Source organism: Uranotaenia lowii, chromosome 1 (genome assembly GCF_029784155.1).
Source record: "Uranotaenia lowii strain MFRU-FL chromosome 1, ASM2978415v1, whole genome shotgun sequence".
Classification (NCBI taxonomy): domain Eukaryota; kingdom Metazoa; phylum Arthropoda; class Insecta; order Diptera; family Culicidae; genus Uranotaenia; species Uranotaenia lowii.
In genome coordinates, this window is record NC_073691.1 from 76126359 (window position 1) to 76141086 (window position 14728).

General features: G+C 36.9%; 2 protein-coding genes across 2 annotated transcripts in view; one reads left to right on the forward strand and one right to left on the reverse strand.

Moving 5' to 3' along the window:
- LOC129748897 (CAD protein) overlaps positions 1-1354 on the forward strand; it is a 58611-nt gene extending 57257 nt beyond the window's left edge. Inside the window, exons 6-8 of the mRNA XM_055743685.1 lie at positions 22-306; positions 368-466; positions 540-1354. Of these exons, the coding sequence (XP_055599660.1) occupies positions 22-306; positions 368-466; positions 540-737 (582 nt within the window). The 3' untranslated portion in view covers positions 738-1354. The remainder of the gene's footprint in view (positions 1-21; positions 307-367; positions 467-539) is intronic.
- A 902-nt stretch (positions 1355-2256) lies between these two features.
- Positions 2257-14728, reverse strand: part of LOC129748913 (uncharacterized) — a 42932-nt gene continuing 30460 nt past the window's right edge. The window contains exons 2-3 of the mRNA XM_055743719.1: positions 2796-2919; positions 2257-2724 (exon numbers count right to left, since the gene is read on the reverse strand). Coding sequence (XP_055599694.1) covers positions 2529-2724; positions 2796-2919 — 320 coding nt within the window. The 3' untranslated portion in view covers positions 2257-2528. The remainder of the gene's footprint in view (positions 2725-2795; positions 2920-14728) is intronic.

Sequence of the window (14728 nt, forward strand, 5' to 3'; positions counted from 1 at the left end):
CTGCTTGTGAATCATTTTCAGAGAGCTGCCCAGCACTGCCGCAAGCCGCTGATAAATGCCGGTGATGGCGTCGGAGAACATCCGACCCAGGCCCTGCTGGACATCTTCACGATTCGGGAGGAAATTGGTACCGTGAATGGGCTCACAATAACCATGGTCGGTGATTTGAAGCATGGTCGCACGGTTCATTCGCTGGCCCGTTTGCTCACCCTGTACAACGTCAACCTGCGCTACGTTAGTCCGGCCATGCTGGGAATGCCGGAAAAAATCACCCGCTTCGTGGAGTCCAAGGGAATATCTCAGAGGGTAATTCGAGGAAAAGTTGTTTTTAAATGTATACCTAGTTGCTCATGAATTTTTTTCACAGGTGTACTCTAACCTAGAAGAGGCTATCGGTGAAACGGATGTCCTGTACATGACCAGAATACAACGGGAGCGTTTTTCGTCTGAAGAGGAATACAAAGAGGTAGAATCTGAGTCACCCATTTTATATATTTTTTTTTTTCTTAACATCCCTTTTTTTGTCTTTTTTTTAACAGTGCTGCGGGCAGCTGGTTCTCACCCCACACATCATGACCCGGGCCAAGAAGCGGATGATCGTGATGCATCCGCTGCCTAGGGTGTTCGAGATCAGCAAGGAGATCGACATCGATCCGCGGGCAGCCTACTTCCGGCAGGCCGAGTACGGCATGTACGTCCGGATGGCCCTTCTCGCGATGGTTTCCGGTAGATGTTAGAATACCGTGAACGGCCCTAATTCTGCGCATTTAAGGATTTTTCAAATGTTTTAAGTTATAAAAAAAAAACCTTTTTATGAATTTCCTCAAAATTTCGTGTACAGTTGGGTTAACTAACAAATTTAACGGCAAAAATAATGAGAGCTCAATTTCGGAGCGAAAATGTGGATTATTTACAACATTTGGAAAAAATGCAAGTGGCCCTTATTCTGCGCACGATTTTCTATTTGTTCCTAATTCTGCGCACGATTTTCTATTTGTTCCTAATTCTGCGCATATGTCCCATATTCTGCGCACCCAAATAAAACCAATATAGCATTCCGTACTTGTAAGACAAACATTGAATTTAATTAAAAAGTCTTAAAAACATGTTTTACGCTTAGTAAAGTATTGCAAATTATGAAAAAGGGCCAATTCGAGCCTTGGATTTTTGAACCTTATGTGACACATTCTTTCACTATTTCTTACACTTGCTATATGTTACTTGCAGATGCTTTTTCCTGCAGCTCGCTTACCCAATATTTATCGACCGATCACGTTCTTCGCCGGATCTGGTCAAATTAACTTGTTTCGTTGGTGTGCAGTGCAGACTATTCCGACATACAGAAGCAGTTCCGGCGGGCCACGAAATCGCCCCAGCTGGGGGAACTACGCGCTGCTTCATTTGGTTTAATATCATTCAGTATAAGTTAGTCAACGAGTGCGAGTGAGCGGGTGAACCGAGAGAAGCTTCGCGTAGTTCCCCCAGCTGGGGCGATTTTGTGGCTTGTCGGAACTACTTCTATACGTCGGAACAGTCTGTACAGTTGGGACAAAACGATTAACACCCGAACACGATAGAGAACGATCTTTTGTCAACAAAAGATATAGTTTCGAAGAGATTCCTAAGAAACTCCCAACAACTTTACGGATACACAATCTTCATAAAACTTATTAGAAAACTGTAATTGATAGTCTCCTAACTCCCTGCATTCAATTCCTTGCAGCTTTGACATCAGTTCACTTCGGTGCTTTTCATTCTGCGCATTAGGAACATAAGTAAACAAATGGTGTCAAATTCTGCGCATTGGTAAAATCATTGTTTTGATTTGAAAAACCATTTTTTTTCTCAAATTTTTTAGCAGTCATGTTCAGAATGATTTTATCTTCCCCGTAGAGGCATTTCCAATGAGAAAATTCTGTTTAACACTGTTTCATTTGATCTTTTTGTTTTCCTAACACTTAAGCTGGACTGCTAACGGCGGCCATTTTTCAACGTTTGCTTCCTACATTTATTTTGATTTTTTTCATTTCTCGCGATCAACTCATCCGATTTCAAAATAATTGGAAGCATTTTGAAGATAAACAGTAACTGAAGAGTTTCAGTTTGTTTCATGGATATTTTGTTGATCACATCTTGAAATATTTCTGTTTGAAAATGAAAATGCGCAGAGTTTGGGACTGCGCAGAATTAGGGCCGGTCACGGTAATTGTTTTTTTTTTCTTTCCAAAATTAAACAACGAACAGATTTGTTATCATCTCTTTTTTTTTATCCAATACATTCAAAGTAGGTGTAACAATGTATAAGATTAGTGATCAACCATTTGATGGTTACTTAAGTGGAATCATGTTTGCCATTCTTTTTATCTTACATAAATGTATAATCTAAAAAAAGCCTTATAAATTACAATCGTAATCACATACCCAATCATGAGAGTTCAGTTCTTAGGCCTACGAGAGAAATCCCATCAGTCTCGACTCGAAATAATCTAGCTCGATTGCTCGATTTTAACTTATGCATGTAGTTGGGTCTAGATTTGAGTGACCACATCGGACCGAATGGTGAACGAGGATGAATTTCGACAGCTTCGCGATTGGCACAACTGCTGCTTCTGTTGCACTTCCCTCGAGATGGTGAAGATTTCCGGTGTGCTCGCCCGTTTGCATCGGTTCGGTAAGTTATGGTTGATTTCCGGGTGGGTGCTTTCCAAATTGGCCAACATGTGTCTATGACCACAAAAAAAAGGATTACAATTTTCAAAGTTGTAGAGGATTTGTTAAGTTTCTCAGTTACTTACCGCTTTCGGCGACTGATTAATGCTATGAGGGTTATCAGGATGATAAATGCAACCAGAGCGCCCAGACCAACTGCTGCCAAAGTTATCTCCGGGTGACCTTCTCCATCCATCGAGACCATGGGAACTGAAATTTTAAAAAATAAAAGAAATGATTTTAAATTTCATTTTAAATTTTATTTTTATAATAAATCACTACACAAATGAAGTAAATCTGACTCAAGTTATTATGACCAGAAAGGTGAAAGATTTGTAGCTCCATTTATTTTGCAATATTTATTTACCAACAAAAAGGCAATCTAGTTTTCAAATATATGAAAATATATAATTCATGTTCTCAAATCAAGTGTCGAAAAATGGAAAATTTTCTAGCACCGTAGAATAAGCCTTTTAGAGCACCTGTATCCGTGATCCAAACAGCCGGTTAAGATCGAAATTCCAATCAAAGCAACCATGTATCAGTTTCAATTGAACTTTTTGACGTAGAATTACGTCTTACTGCCACACTATAGGGGGGCAAATTTAAACTCGCGAACGGATCTCGCGTCACAAAAATAGCTTCTTTAACGGACATCTTTTCCGAAGAAATAACTGAGCCTAAATACGGATTGCCCGTAAGTTTTCCTCACGAAGATATAATAAGAAGCACTTTTCGCCGCCTTTAATTTCATCCTCGTTAAGTAAACATCTTTGTCCCGCGTAACAAGCAGACGAAGATCAACCGGAGGAAAGGCTCCACGCAAACAGCTGGCGACCAAGGCTGGCGGAAAGAGTGCTTCAGCTACCGGAGCAGTGAAGAAATCGCATCGTTTCCGGCCTGGAACTGTTGCCCTGCGTGAGATCCGGAGTTTTCAGAAGAGCAGCTGATCCGCATCTTTCCAGCGTCTGACTATTGAGATTGCCCAGGACTTCAAGACGTATCTGCGATTCCAGAGCTCGGCGGTTATGGCACTGCAAAAAGCTAGCGAGGCCTACTTGGTCGGGACTGTTTGAGGACACTGATCTCAAGCATATCAAAATAAAACTCAAACAAATCTCAACGGGATATTTACATCTTTTTCAGTTACAATTGCGTACTCAAATTTCTCGACTATAAGTTTCTTAAATTTGGGTTATAACTATCTTATTTCGATTGACATTCTTGAATTCATTTTCAACGATAGAGAATTTGTTTCCAATTGTTATAAATATTATAATCATAACTTATTTCAATTTGCATACAACTTTCCATGAAACACGGACATCGAAGACAACGGCCCAAACCGTACTTTAATGATTTTTGCACAACTGATTTATAAAATAAAATCCAATCTTGGGAAATCATAAATGGAGTATGTTTTTAGCAAGTAATGTGAGTTGTTGACATTTCGCTTAAAATTTAACTTGAAGCATTTAAATTTCGTTGAGTTATGATCAAAACCTGAACACCCCTAATTTTGAAAGTGTGTGTGTATAGAATGTTGCTCCTATTTTGATTTTGGAATTCACTCTTCAGTTGTCAAAATGCCGTACAAAGAAGATCAAAATTTTGCTCGCGTATCACGAAAATCCGAGCTACTCGCACGCAAAGCTGGCAAAATCGCTAAAAGTTGCCAAAGCAACCGTTACAAAGTGTTTGGGGAACGTTTGTCGACAGCCTGGATCGGGGGGAAATCGAAAATCGGAAGCCGCTGAGACGACAAAGAGAGTTGCCGGTAGTTTCAAGCGAAACCCTAACCTCTTTCTCCGAGATGCCGCAAATAAGCTGAATGTATCGTCTACAACCGTGCATCGAGCCAAAAAACGAGCCGGACTATCGACTTATTTACAAGAAGGTAGTTACCCCAAATCGCGATGATAAACATAATACGACGGCCAGAGCGCGATCCCGGAGGCTGTACACGACGATGCTGACGAAGTTTGACTGCGTTTATACGGCAAAAGGAAGGGGAAAGGTAGCAGATATTTTCAAGCACATTGAACTGTCAAAGTTCACGAAGAAATATCTGGTTTGGCAAGCCATCTGTACCTGTGGCTTGAAAAGCAGCTTTTTCATAGCTTCCGGGACTGTCAATCAAGAAATTTACGTGAAAGAGTGTTTGAATAAACGTCTGCAGCCTTTCCTGAAGAAACACGGTTGTTCCGTACTGTTTTGGCTGGATTTGGCATCTTGCCATTACGGTAAAAAGGCCATGGAGTGGTACGCCGCCAACAACGTGCAGGTGGTTCCCAAGGACAAGAACCCTCCCAACACGCCAGAGCTTCGCCCAACTGAGAAATACTGGGCTATTGTCAAGCGGAACCTAAAGAAGACCAAAAAAACTGCTAAGGACGAGCAGCCGTTCAAGGCAAACTGGCTTTCTGCGGCGAAGAAGGTCGACAAGGTGGCTGTACAAAATCTGATGGCAGGGGTTAATCGTAAGGCCCAGCAATTCGGATTTGGAAAAGCGGATGCCTAACTGGATATTTTTCCTGAATTTTATACTACTTAAACTTGAAAAAGAGATTTAATTTGATTTTTTAAATAAACGATTTCACTGATTTACACCGTTTTCCCTTGACCCAATTTTGACCGTATCACCCTTTAAGTAAACAAACCATCCGGATCAAAACACTGTCAATAGATTCGCGATGTGACAACTAGGGGCGCTGCAGTAAATGAAAAGATGCTACCAGATTCCATGTGAAACAGACTTTATAGGACCCTAACCGTTGATTGTTCTTTTTTAATTGTAAAGGAAGGTTAAAGTGATCGTTTGGTCAGAACGTTTTTCCAAATTTTCATTTCAATGTGTTTTCAAGACTCATACAAGGAACCAATCTGGACAAATAAGTTTTATAACTTGGTTGTAAAAATTTATATTTATTCCGCTTGGATTCAGTAAACCACTTTAGTATACATTCACTGACGTATCTCCTAATCATCTTACATCTCCATAAACGTCAGCAAACGAGAGGAATTAGCGAATCAATATTATCCCATCGAAGCCCTTATCGGTCAATCTAAAACGCTGCAGTTTGTCACAACTGGAGGAAAAAAAAAGATGAAAAACTACATCGAAAACACATGCTCTTGTTTTCGCTGATTAGGCTTACATACCTACTAATGAAAGCAAACAGGCAGATGTTGTTTGTTTCCTGATCAAATTGGATTTAGGTTCCGACGTTTGCATTAAAAATAGTTTCACATGTGATGCATCATCATCCAGTAAAAGTAGGGCTGATCACGAGCACTGGCAGTTTTGTTTTTTTTCCCTCAAGCGATTGATTATCAACAACAATAACTACAAAGCGAAATATGAATGGCTGGCTGGATCACATCAGAGAGCAGACTAACTCATTAGACATAGATTTGATCTGCGTCTGGATTCCACTCACTTAATCAACGTGAAAATTTTGGCTTGAAATAATTGGCAAAATTTAAAATCACACGGAGTTAAAACCTAACTTCAATATTGAAATTTAATTACTGAAACCAAAGGAGGGAATAAAAATCAAACATTTTTATAACAGGATAAGAGGATACTTTAACACCATCAAATGATAAATGTCCGTTAAACTGATTCATCAATCCTAAAGCTTCCAGACTGTTTTGTAATGCACTTCTAAAGTAAAAAAAAAAGTTTTTTTTCCTTTCGTAACCTAAAGAATAAATTAAATAATCGTGCCACCGACATGTACATATGTAAGACTACTCAAAAAATCTCATAACCACAAAACAGGTGGTTATTTATGGCGTCATAAAAGATGAACACGGACATAAAATGATGTCGCATAATGACGAAACACGTGAATGTCAAATTTGTCAAAACAAATCTTAAATGGGGGTGTGGTTTGCGAAATTTATGTCTGATTTTGATTGATCCACAAGGTTGTCAACTTGGAGCGCGTTTTTTTTTTTTCAGATACTTGACTGGTTCTGAGACTAAGAATATTTTCAAATAACTAAGCCTGCGCTAGACTAATGGACCAGGTGACGAAAATTGCATATCAAATCAATTAAAGATTGACCAAATCCCCCGATTCGATGATCGTTAAATCGATTCCACTTATGAATAAAACAACTAACGGGTTTTTGCGTGAAACATGCAAACACGTTTCTGATCTCGCGTAGATTGTATAGTAAATTTTTAAACAAGTTTTATTTCAACTTCGAATCATTGGATCTCGGTACTTGATCGAACAATGATCTTTTCTGGTTATTTCCAGATTTGTTTTCCTACCAATCCGTCGTAATCGATTGCATTTAGTGTAGTTTATTGGAAGGGGCTATTCAGTGGATTCGAAGAGATCTCGATTTTTTTTGCATATCCAAACGACTTTTTCCGCAACTGTGAATCAGTGCAGTTCTCGATTGAGTGCGTTACAGGAAACGACATCACGTGAAGTTTTTAAGTCAACTTCCAATACACGTGATGAATGACAGAGCATAAACTTTTGTTCTTCTTATATTATTTATGGTGGAGAAGGGATAGTGGGATTCGTGTTTAGAGAATAAGACAACTTATGATCCTCACGATACTTTTGAGATACTTATAGCTGCCACAGTGGAAATTTTACAAATATCGTAAACTGGGGGAAAACTGATCATTTTTTTTAATTCATTTTAATATTTTGAAAGGGGTTGCTTTTTTGTAGCACTAAAAAGTTTAAAAATACTTACTAATGTTTTAAGTACATTTAAGGGCAAAAATTATAAACATTTCTCCATAATTTTTGGTTTAAAAACCAAATGAAATTTTACCTTCATGCAATTCCCTAGGTCCTGCCACTGTTCCTATGTTCTTGTTTGTTCAAACTTAGCCATTTGATAGGGTTCTATTATACTCAAAATGTTGGGGTTTTATTGATTTGATGAAATTTCGAACTTTTCGTCGAAACCACTTATCATAGTTTGGACACCCTATTCACTGACCTCAGCGGCCATTTTGTTCCACAATCTTTTCATCTCAGTTGCTTTCCGAGTCGTCCTACCATTCTTCTTCATCTTCTGCTTGACAATTGCCCAAAATTTTTCGTTAGGGCGGAATTGAGGGCAGTTGGGTGGGTTGATGTCTTTTCCGACAAAATCCACCCGTTGCACAGTGGTCCAAAATGCGAAAAACGTGATCGTTGCTTATAACTTTTTTAGGTCACATTTTAGCATATTGGTGTCTTCGGAGAAGTTTGTCAGTAAAATTAGCTCTATAATAAAAAACTATTATTTTTCTGATTAATCCCCCTACAAGTGAGATAAAATTTCTAACTTCTCTGTTCTAGGTTTTAGCTCTTTGATGTCTTCGACAAACTTGTTGAAAATCAAATTTTCTACAACTTTGTCTCAGATGCCAAGTTTCTAAAAAAAATATTATTCGAGATATCGGCCAAATACGAAATTTAACCTCCAAAAATCAGTTTTTTAATAATAACTTTTTTCAGTAAATTTTAAGTTTAATAAAATGTTCCACAAAGTTGTTTGTCTTACTAAAATACACTACTTTGTTGAACATTTCAAGTTTGTAAAATGTGATACTGCAGAGCTATGTTAAAAAGATTACCGAAAATAGGGCTTTTTCACGCCTTATTTTACAAACACCGGGCAACATCGGGCAGCCCGCTTTAGATGCAAAATAAAGTCGAAGATTTCGTCTACAAGATGCAGGTACAATCGTCAGTATCCACTAGTATCCAAGCGAGATACATCAATTTTACTATTCCATGTTTGCATTAAAAACAACGATTTCTATGAAAGCACCTACAGTGCATTCTACTAGGTACGTGTGTTTTCTTCTAGCTTTTCCCTGCGCGATGTCAGAAGCAAAGGTTTGGAAGCGCATTTGTATTATTAGTACAGGTTATTGTTTGTTCAATTAAAATAGATATCCTCTACAAGCTGGAGATGCTAATAATAAAAATGCGCTTCCAAACCTTTGCTTCTGACATCGCGCAGGGAAAAGCTAGAAGAAAACACACGTACCTAGTAGAATGCACTGTAGGTGCTTTCATAGAAATCGTTGTTTTTAATGCAAACATGGAATAGTAAAATTGATGTATCTCGCTTGGATACTGGTGGATACTGACGATTGTACCTGCATCTTGTAGACGAAATCTTCGACTTTATTTTGCATCTAAAGCGGGCTGCCCGATGTTGCCCGGTGTTTGTAAAATAAGGCGTGAAAAAGCCCTATTTTCGGTAATCTTTTTAACATAGCTCTGCAGTATCACATTTTACAAACTTGAAATGTTCAACAAAGTAGTGTATTTTAGTAAGACAAACAACTTTGTGGAACATTTTATTAAACTTAAAATTTACTGAAAAAAGTTATTATTAAAAAACTGATTTTTGGAGGTTAAATTTCGTATTTGGCCGATATCTCGAATAATATTTTTTTTAGAAACTTGGCATCTGAGACAAAGTTGTAGAAAATTTGATTTTCAACAAGTTTGTCGAAGACATCAAAGAGCTAAAACCTAGAACAGAGAAGTTAGAAATTTTATCTCACTTGTAGGGGGATTAATCAGAAAAATAATAGTTTTTTATTATAGAGCTGATTTTACTGACAAACTTCTCCGAAGACACCAATATGCTAAAATGTGACCTAAAAAAGTTATAAGCAACGATCACGTTTTTCGCATTTTGGACCACTGTGCGTTGGCCCAATACCACTGTAGAACCTCCTAGCTGTAGTGGCAGCTTGCCAAACCTGGCGAAAACTTTACTGGTCTTTTGTGAGATCTGATGTAAGAAGAAAAAAACATTTTTTTTAAGGCACTCCTCCTCGTAAATTTCGGAGTCCATGGTCTTGTTTTTCACAAAAACCGGGGTTTTTCGTCCGCAGCTGCAAATACCTTGCCAGATCAAACACTTTCTTGCCAACTTATCGGCAAAAACTAATTTGAACTTGGCGGGAACATCACCCCGACCAGTGTCTTTGTAAAATTTTTGGCCAGGAAGCCGCCCAAAATTGGATTTCGCGATTTTTGAACCAGACCACGTCGGGTTTTTGACGTGGGTGTCCAAAATTTATTTTCGCTTCGCGGTTTCCATTACGTGTAACTTTATTGGAACAAAACGAATCGTTATGAAATTTTCAGCACTGATAGAAGAAACAATTTCGAACAAAGTACTGTGAAAACATTCCAGATCCGACAACTAGGAGAGCTATGGTATAATAAACAGTGCGTTCAGATTTTGGATGATCCATGCTTTATGAGGATATATTGACAGTTCTACACGAAACCACCTTAGCAATAGGCCTTAGCCCTAAACTCAAACCATGGAATAACAGAATTGATTTTGGAAAAGGGCGCACGATAAACGCGGATTTCCGGTACCAAATTCGAAAAATTCGCCCTGTGGAAAAGCGATACACAGATGTTCGTGTTTTGATTTTTTTTAGATGTTCAGGGATGCCAAGTGCATTGATAGTTGGGAAATGATCATTTTAATTTCATTGTTACTGAAAAACCTTTTTATTAGTACTGAGAATTTGCAACTTTCCCGTAGTTTTCTATTTGATTGTGTAATTAAGGGCATCATTTATCTGAATGAAATAACAACTGTCTGTATCGCACACTTAAACGATGTAGCGAGTTATGTGGATATGTTTAAAATAATCACAGTATGTAGGCGATTATTTTCAAAGTCAACAAAGACGGGCCACTTATTTATTTGTTCGTAGTAGTGAATGATTTTGCATTCGTTTAGAAGTTAGAAACAACTCTTTTTTAATCTACCAAACAGTACATGAAAATATGTATATATTTCAGATGTTTTGAGTTCACCTTGAAAATTCATTTGCAAAATTTGGCTTATTTCCATCCATTCAGGAACGCTCCGTACTGTAATCAAACGTTCAGCTGTTGATAGTTAAAAAATTTAATGAATTTTTAAAATTAGATTAAAACAAGCCAATACTGATTTTAGTAACGCACCTAGCATCATTCGAGAGGCCACCATCAAATCAAAATTTGAGGTTATGGCTGAGGCCAATTTTTCGCCAATACTATCATCGTCCGTATATACCCTTATAGGTGATTTTTCATAGTTGTATTGTATGATGATGAGTGACTGGTGGGCAGAAGTGCCAGGTGGGTTTGAAAAAAAAAAAACAGGAAACCACGAAGACAAAAATCATCATTTATCAGGACACATCAGAATTAATGTAAATAATATGCAGCCCTGCTTAGATTGCATAAACAAAAGCAAAATAGATGTGCTGTAAATACGCCTTAATTTATGTTGTAATATTGAAATAATGAACGCAAATTTGTATCGGAAAACTGATATCGTAATCATATTTATTTACGTCAAGTGATGTTAAAAGGTCAGGTTACAATAGTGATTGATATTTTTATCTGTGATTAATATTGATGATTGGATTATCCATCCGCCATATTGGCAACACTTCCCTATTGGTTTCCGTAGTGTCAAAGATCCCTAACTATCAAGATGATCGGGCATATTATTTCACGAACGAATCTTCGGAGACAACAACACAATGCATATGGTGCTGCCATCCATCGAGATGGGATCCAAGCTTTGCATTCGACGATTGCACCTCTCACTAATACATTGAAAACAAACTTCACTTTTCCCAAACAAGATTTTTGTTTACATTGTTCACGCCAATCATTTTGCACTATGGGTGAATTGTTATTCTTTCCCACTGTTAATGGAACATTTTGTTGCAACTGGCTGTTTCCAATCAACCCTGACCCCGATCGTTCGCCAGCAGAACGGATTTCCCTAGCATACATCAAAATTCAAGGAAATTCGCTACACCGGTAAGTTAAGGGGGTGGTAGGGTCTAACACTTTCAAAAAATCGATTTTTGTATTTTTTTATTTTCTTATTGAAAAACATTTCAAGAATGTTGTGTCAAATTTTCAAGTCAATCGAAGAAAAACTGAAGAAATTATAGGCGTTTATCTCCTCCTATCTAATACTGCAAGAAAGCAAGAGCAGAAACTTCAAACGCGTTTTTCTCGAGAGCACATTTTGAAAGTCCGTGGACATCGTCATTTGAAAACTACTTATCCGATTCTTTTCAAATTTGGAACATATTTTCTACATATAAAATACCAGACCCCAACGTTTTTCTTTTTTGTTTTTTTTACTTTGGGGAGATTTTACAGATGAAAAATGGCGGATTTGTTCGTGAAAAATCGTAGTTTTTACTTCAAACAGCCTCAAAAATTTCATAAAATTTTTTTTAAGTTAAATAAAAACGTTGGGGTCCAGAAAAACATCTATTAAAAATACTTTGCTCTGATTTTTTGACTTCAGATGATTCTGTGCTGAGATACAGTGTCCACCGCAAATCCTGTTTTCTGAAAGGCATCCTCGAAAGTGCTCCGTCACCGGCTCATTTTTCAATATTTTTCTACGTAAAGATTACTAAATGTTCTTTTAACAATGCTTTGTATAATGCATAATGCATAATGTATAATGCAAAAAATAGCTCTAGAAAAAAATCGTGAAAATGGTGCTTTTTTTATACCCGCTAGACCCTAGCCCCCTCCCCTGCTCCCCCCAAATCAGGATGCAAGAAGGAGATTTAGGAACATGTTATCAAGAATTTAATTTCAACTTAGCATCCGATGGAACGGCTAATGAAAAATTCAAGAAGAACCAATTAGACAGATGGAACATTAATTTTGGCTGCCCGTTCTTGCGAGGAATCAGCCAACACCGAACTCGATCGTTTGCCAGTGCGACACATTTTAGCAGAATTCGAGAAAAAATTGAATCTTCTATTCCTCCGGTAAGTTGATAATTTTTTTTTTTTTTTTTGACAATTTGTTTATTTGAAACGGCTCATACAAATTAGTTTAACGGAGCCGGGAGACCATTATTTTAATTTACATAGCTTTTTTCACATGGCTTTTTTTACAATGTTGTCCATTTTTCTTTTTTAAGGATTCAAGTATTGAGTTCATCGTTCATGATTCAAAACTACGATAGACTAGTTGATAAGTTGAAAGTGTATAAATTTATGTTTCAAATCCCAAACAAATCGAATTACAGCTGTACAGCAGACGGAATTTCCGATATAGGATCCCAGGAGGAAAGAATCTTGAAATTCGCACAGCAAAATATCACAAAGATGTTCAAATCACCGCTTTTAAATCGATAATGACACAAATCATAACAAAACATATCTGTGCACATTAGTAAATTTGCAAAAAAATGATCATTTCATGTATAAATATTCGTTCCTCTTATATCACCTGTTAATGGTCAGTCATGAATAAGCTTGCCAGATTGCCCGGTTTTATCCGGGTTTGCCCGGATATTTGATCCAAATTTCGAGAAAGTCCGGTCCGGCCCGATTGCCCGGATATCGTGAAAAAAGTCCGGATATTGCCCGGATTTTTTAACAATTTTCACAAAGAAACCAAAAAAAAATTAAAAGTTTTTGAGTACGTTTCAGCAAAACCGATTATCGGTATTGAAATTTTCAACGGTTTTTTCAAATAATTTCGCTGATATACTTTTATAAACCTTTAAATATTTAAGTGTTCCAAAAAGTTGTTGGAAGTCTGCAATTACATAAAATATTAATTTCGTTTTTTTTTTGCATTTTTTCTTTGCTTTAATATATAATAACACCTAAATTTTGCCCGGTTTTTGGATTTGAAAAATTGAAATCCATGCCCGGATTTTGCCAGGTTTTTTTTGAAAAAATGCCCGGAATTGCTAGGCCCGGATGGTAGTGAAACAAATTCTGGCAACCATAGTCATGAAACTGGTTTACGAGTTTTTGAAACCAAGGATGGTTTTTACAATTGTTACATTTTTTCTGTAATTCGTTAAACTTGAACATTTGACGTAATAGATGATTTATTGTTTTGAATAACCTATGTCACTTTGTAAAACAGGGAAGGATGTCTTATACCAAATTTATGTGAAATAAGACACTACTCGAATAATTTTCAAGTTCATTTTCTCAAATTTGTAACAGCAAAGTTTTGATTGAATGAATTTTGAAACGAGGGTGTCGTACAGAATCAATTCAATGTTTTATTTACACGGGGCAAATAAATGTTTCAAATAAACATATCAAAAATTAAAACAACTGCTGGCATATATTCCACAAGCTCATAGTGTTCAATCCAGTTACATATATAATACATATAATATATAAGTTAGCAACCCAGCCACAGCCGAGGACCCAACATCAACAATTATGATCCCACCGTTCCAGCATAGCACGATACCGAGCAACGTGACAATTTCAACAACATCTCTGTTCCCATCAGATCTGACTTCCCGGAATCCCAACAATAGTGCGCATTAGATTGAGGTTCTAAATTGTGTAGAGAATAGGAATAAAGTTAGTTCTAGTTTAATCTCCAAGTCGTGCAGTCGAGTTCTTTTCTTTTTAAAAAGAATTCCCTGATCAATGAAAACTTAACTCATATATAATACATTTACTGTTGTTTTATGAGGTATTTAACCTTCCCATGCCGTTCGCAAAATATCCGTTTCGGGGAAATTTGAGTTGTAGTTTGTTTTCGTTCTCCTGGCTGTAAATGTTAACCGATTTTGATGATATTATATTCATTGTGTAGGTAATTTGTTCTTATTACTCAAAATTTTAAAATAAAGTCGATATGTATTACCAAGTTATTGGAAACTGGTTCAGAAAGTTAAAAGTCCGAAAAATCAACTTTATTTTTAAAATGCTCATAACTTTTGACAGCTTTTCTGTATTTAAGTGTTTCATTGATGTTTGAAATCGTCAAGAATCCATCTATCCGACAATGTATAGATATGTTGGGGTTCAATGAAAGTTTTGACCGCTATCTTAGATCTTCCAGTAGAAAAAAAATCTAACTTTAAAAAAACGATATCCAATTTTTGCTTTGCTTAGCTGTATTTCATTTCCCCATGAACCGATTTTCAAAACTCAAATTTTAGTTTTTTGACGTTAATTTGATCATTATTTTCATAGAACATACTTGGTCTGTCA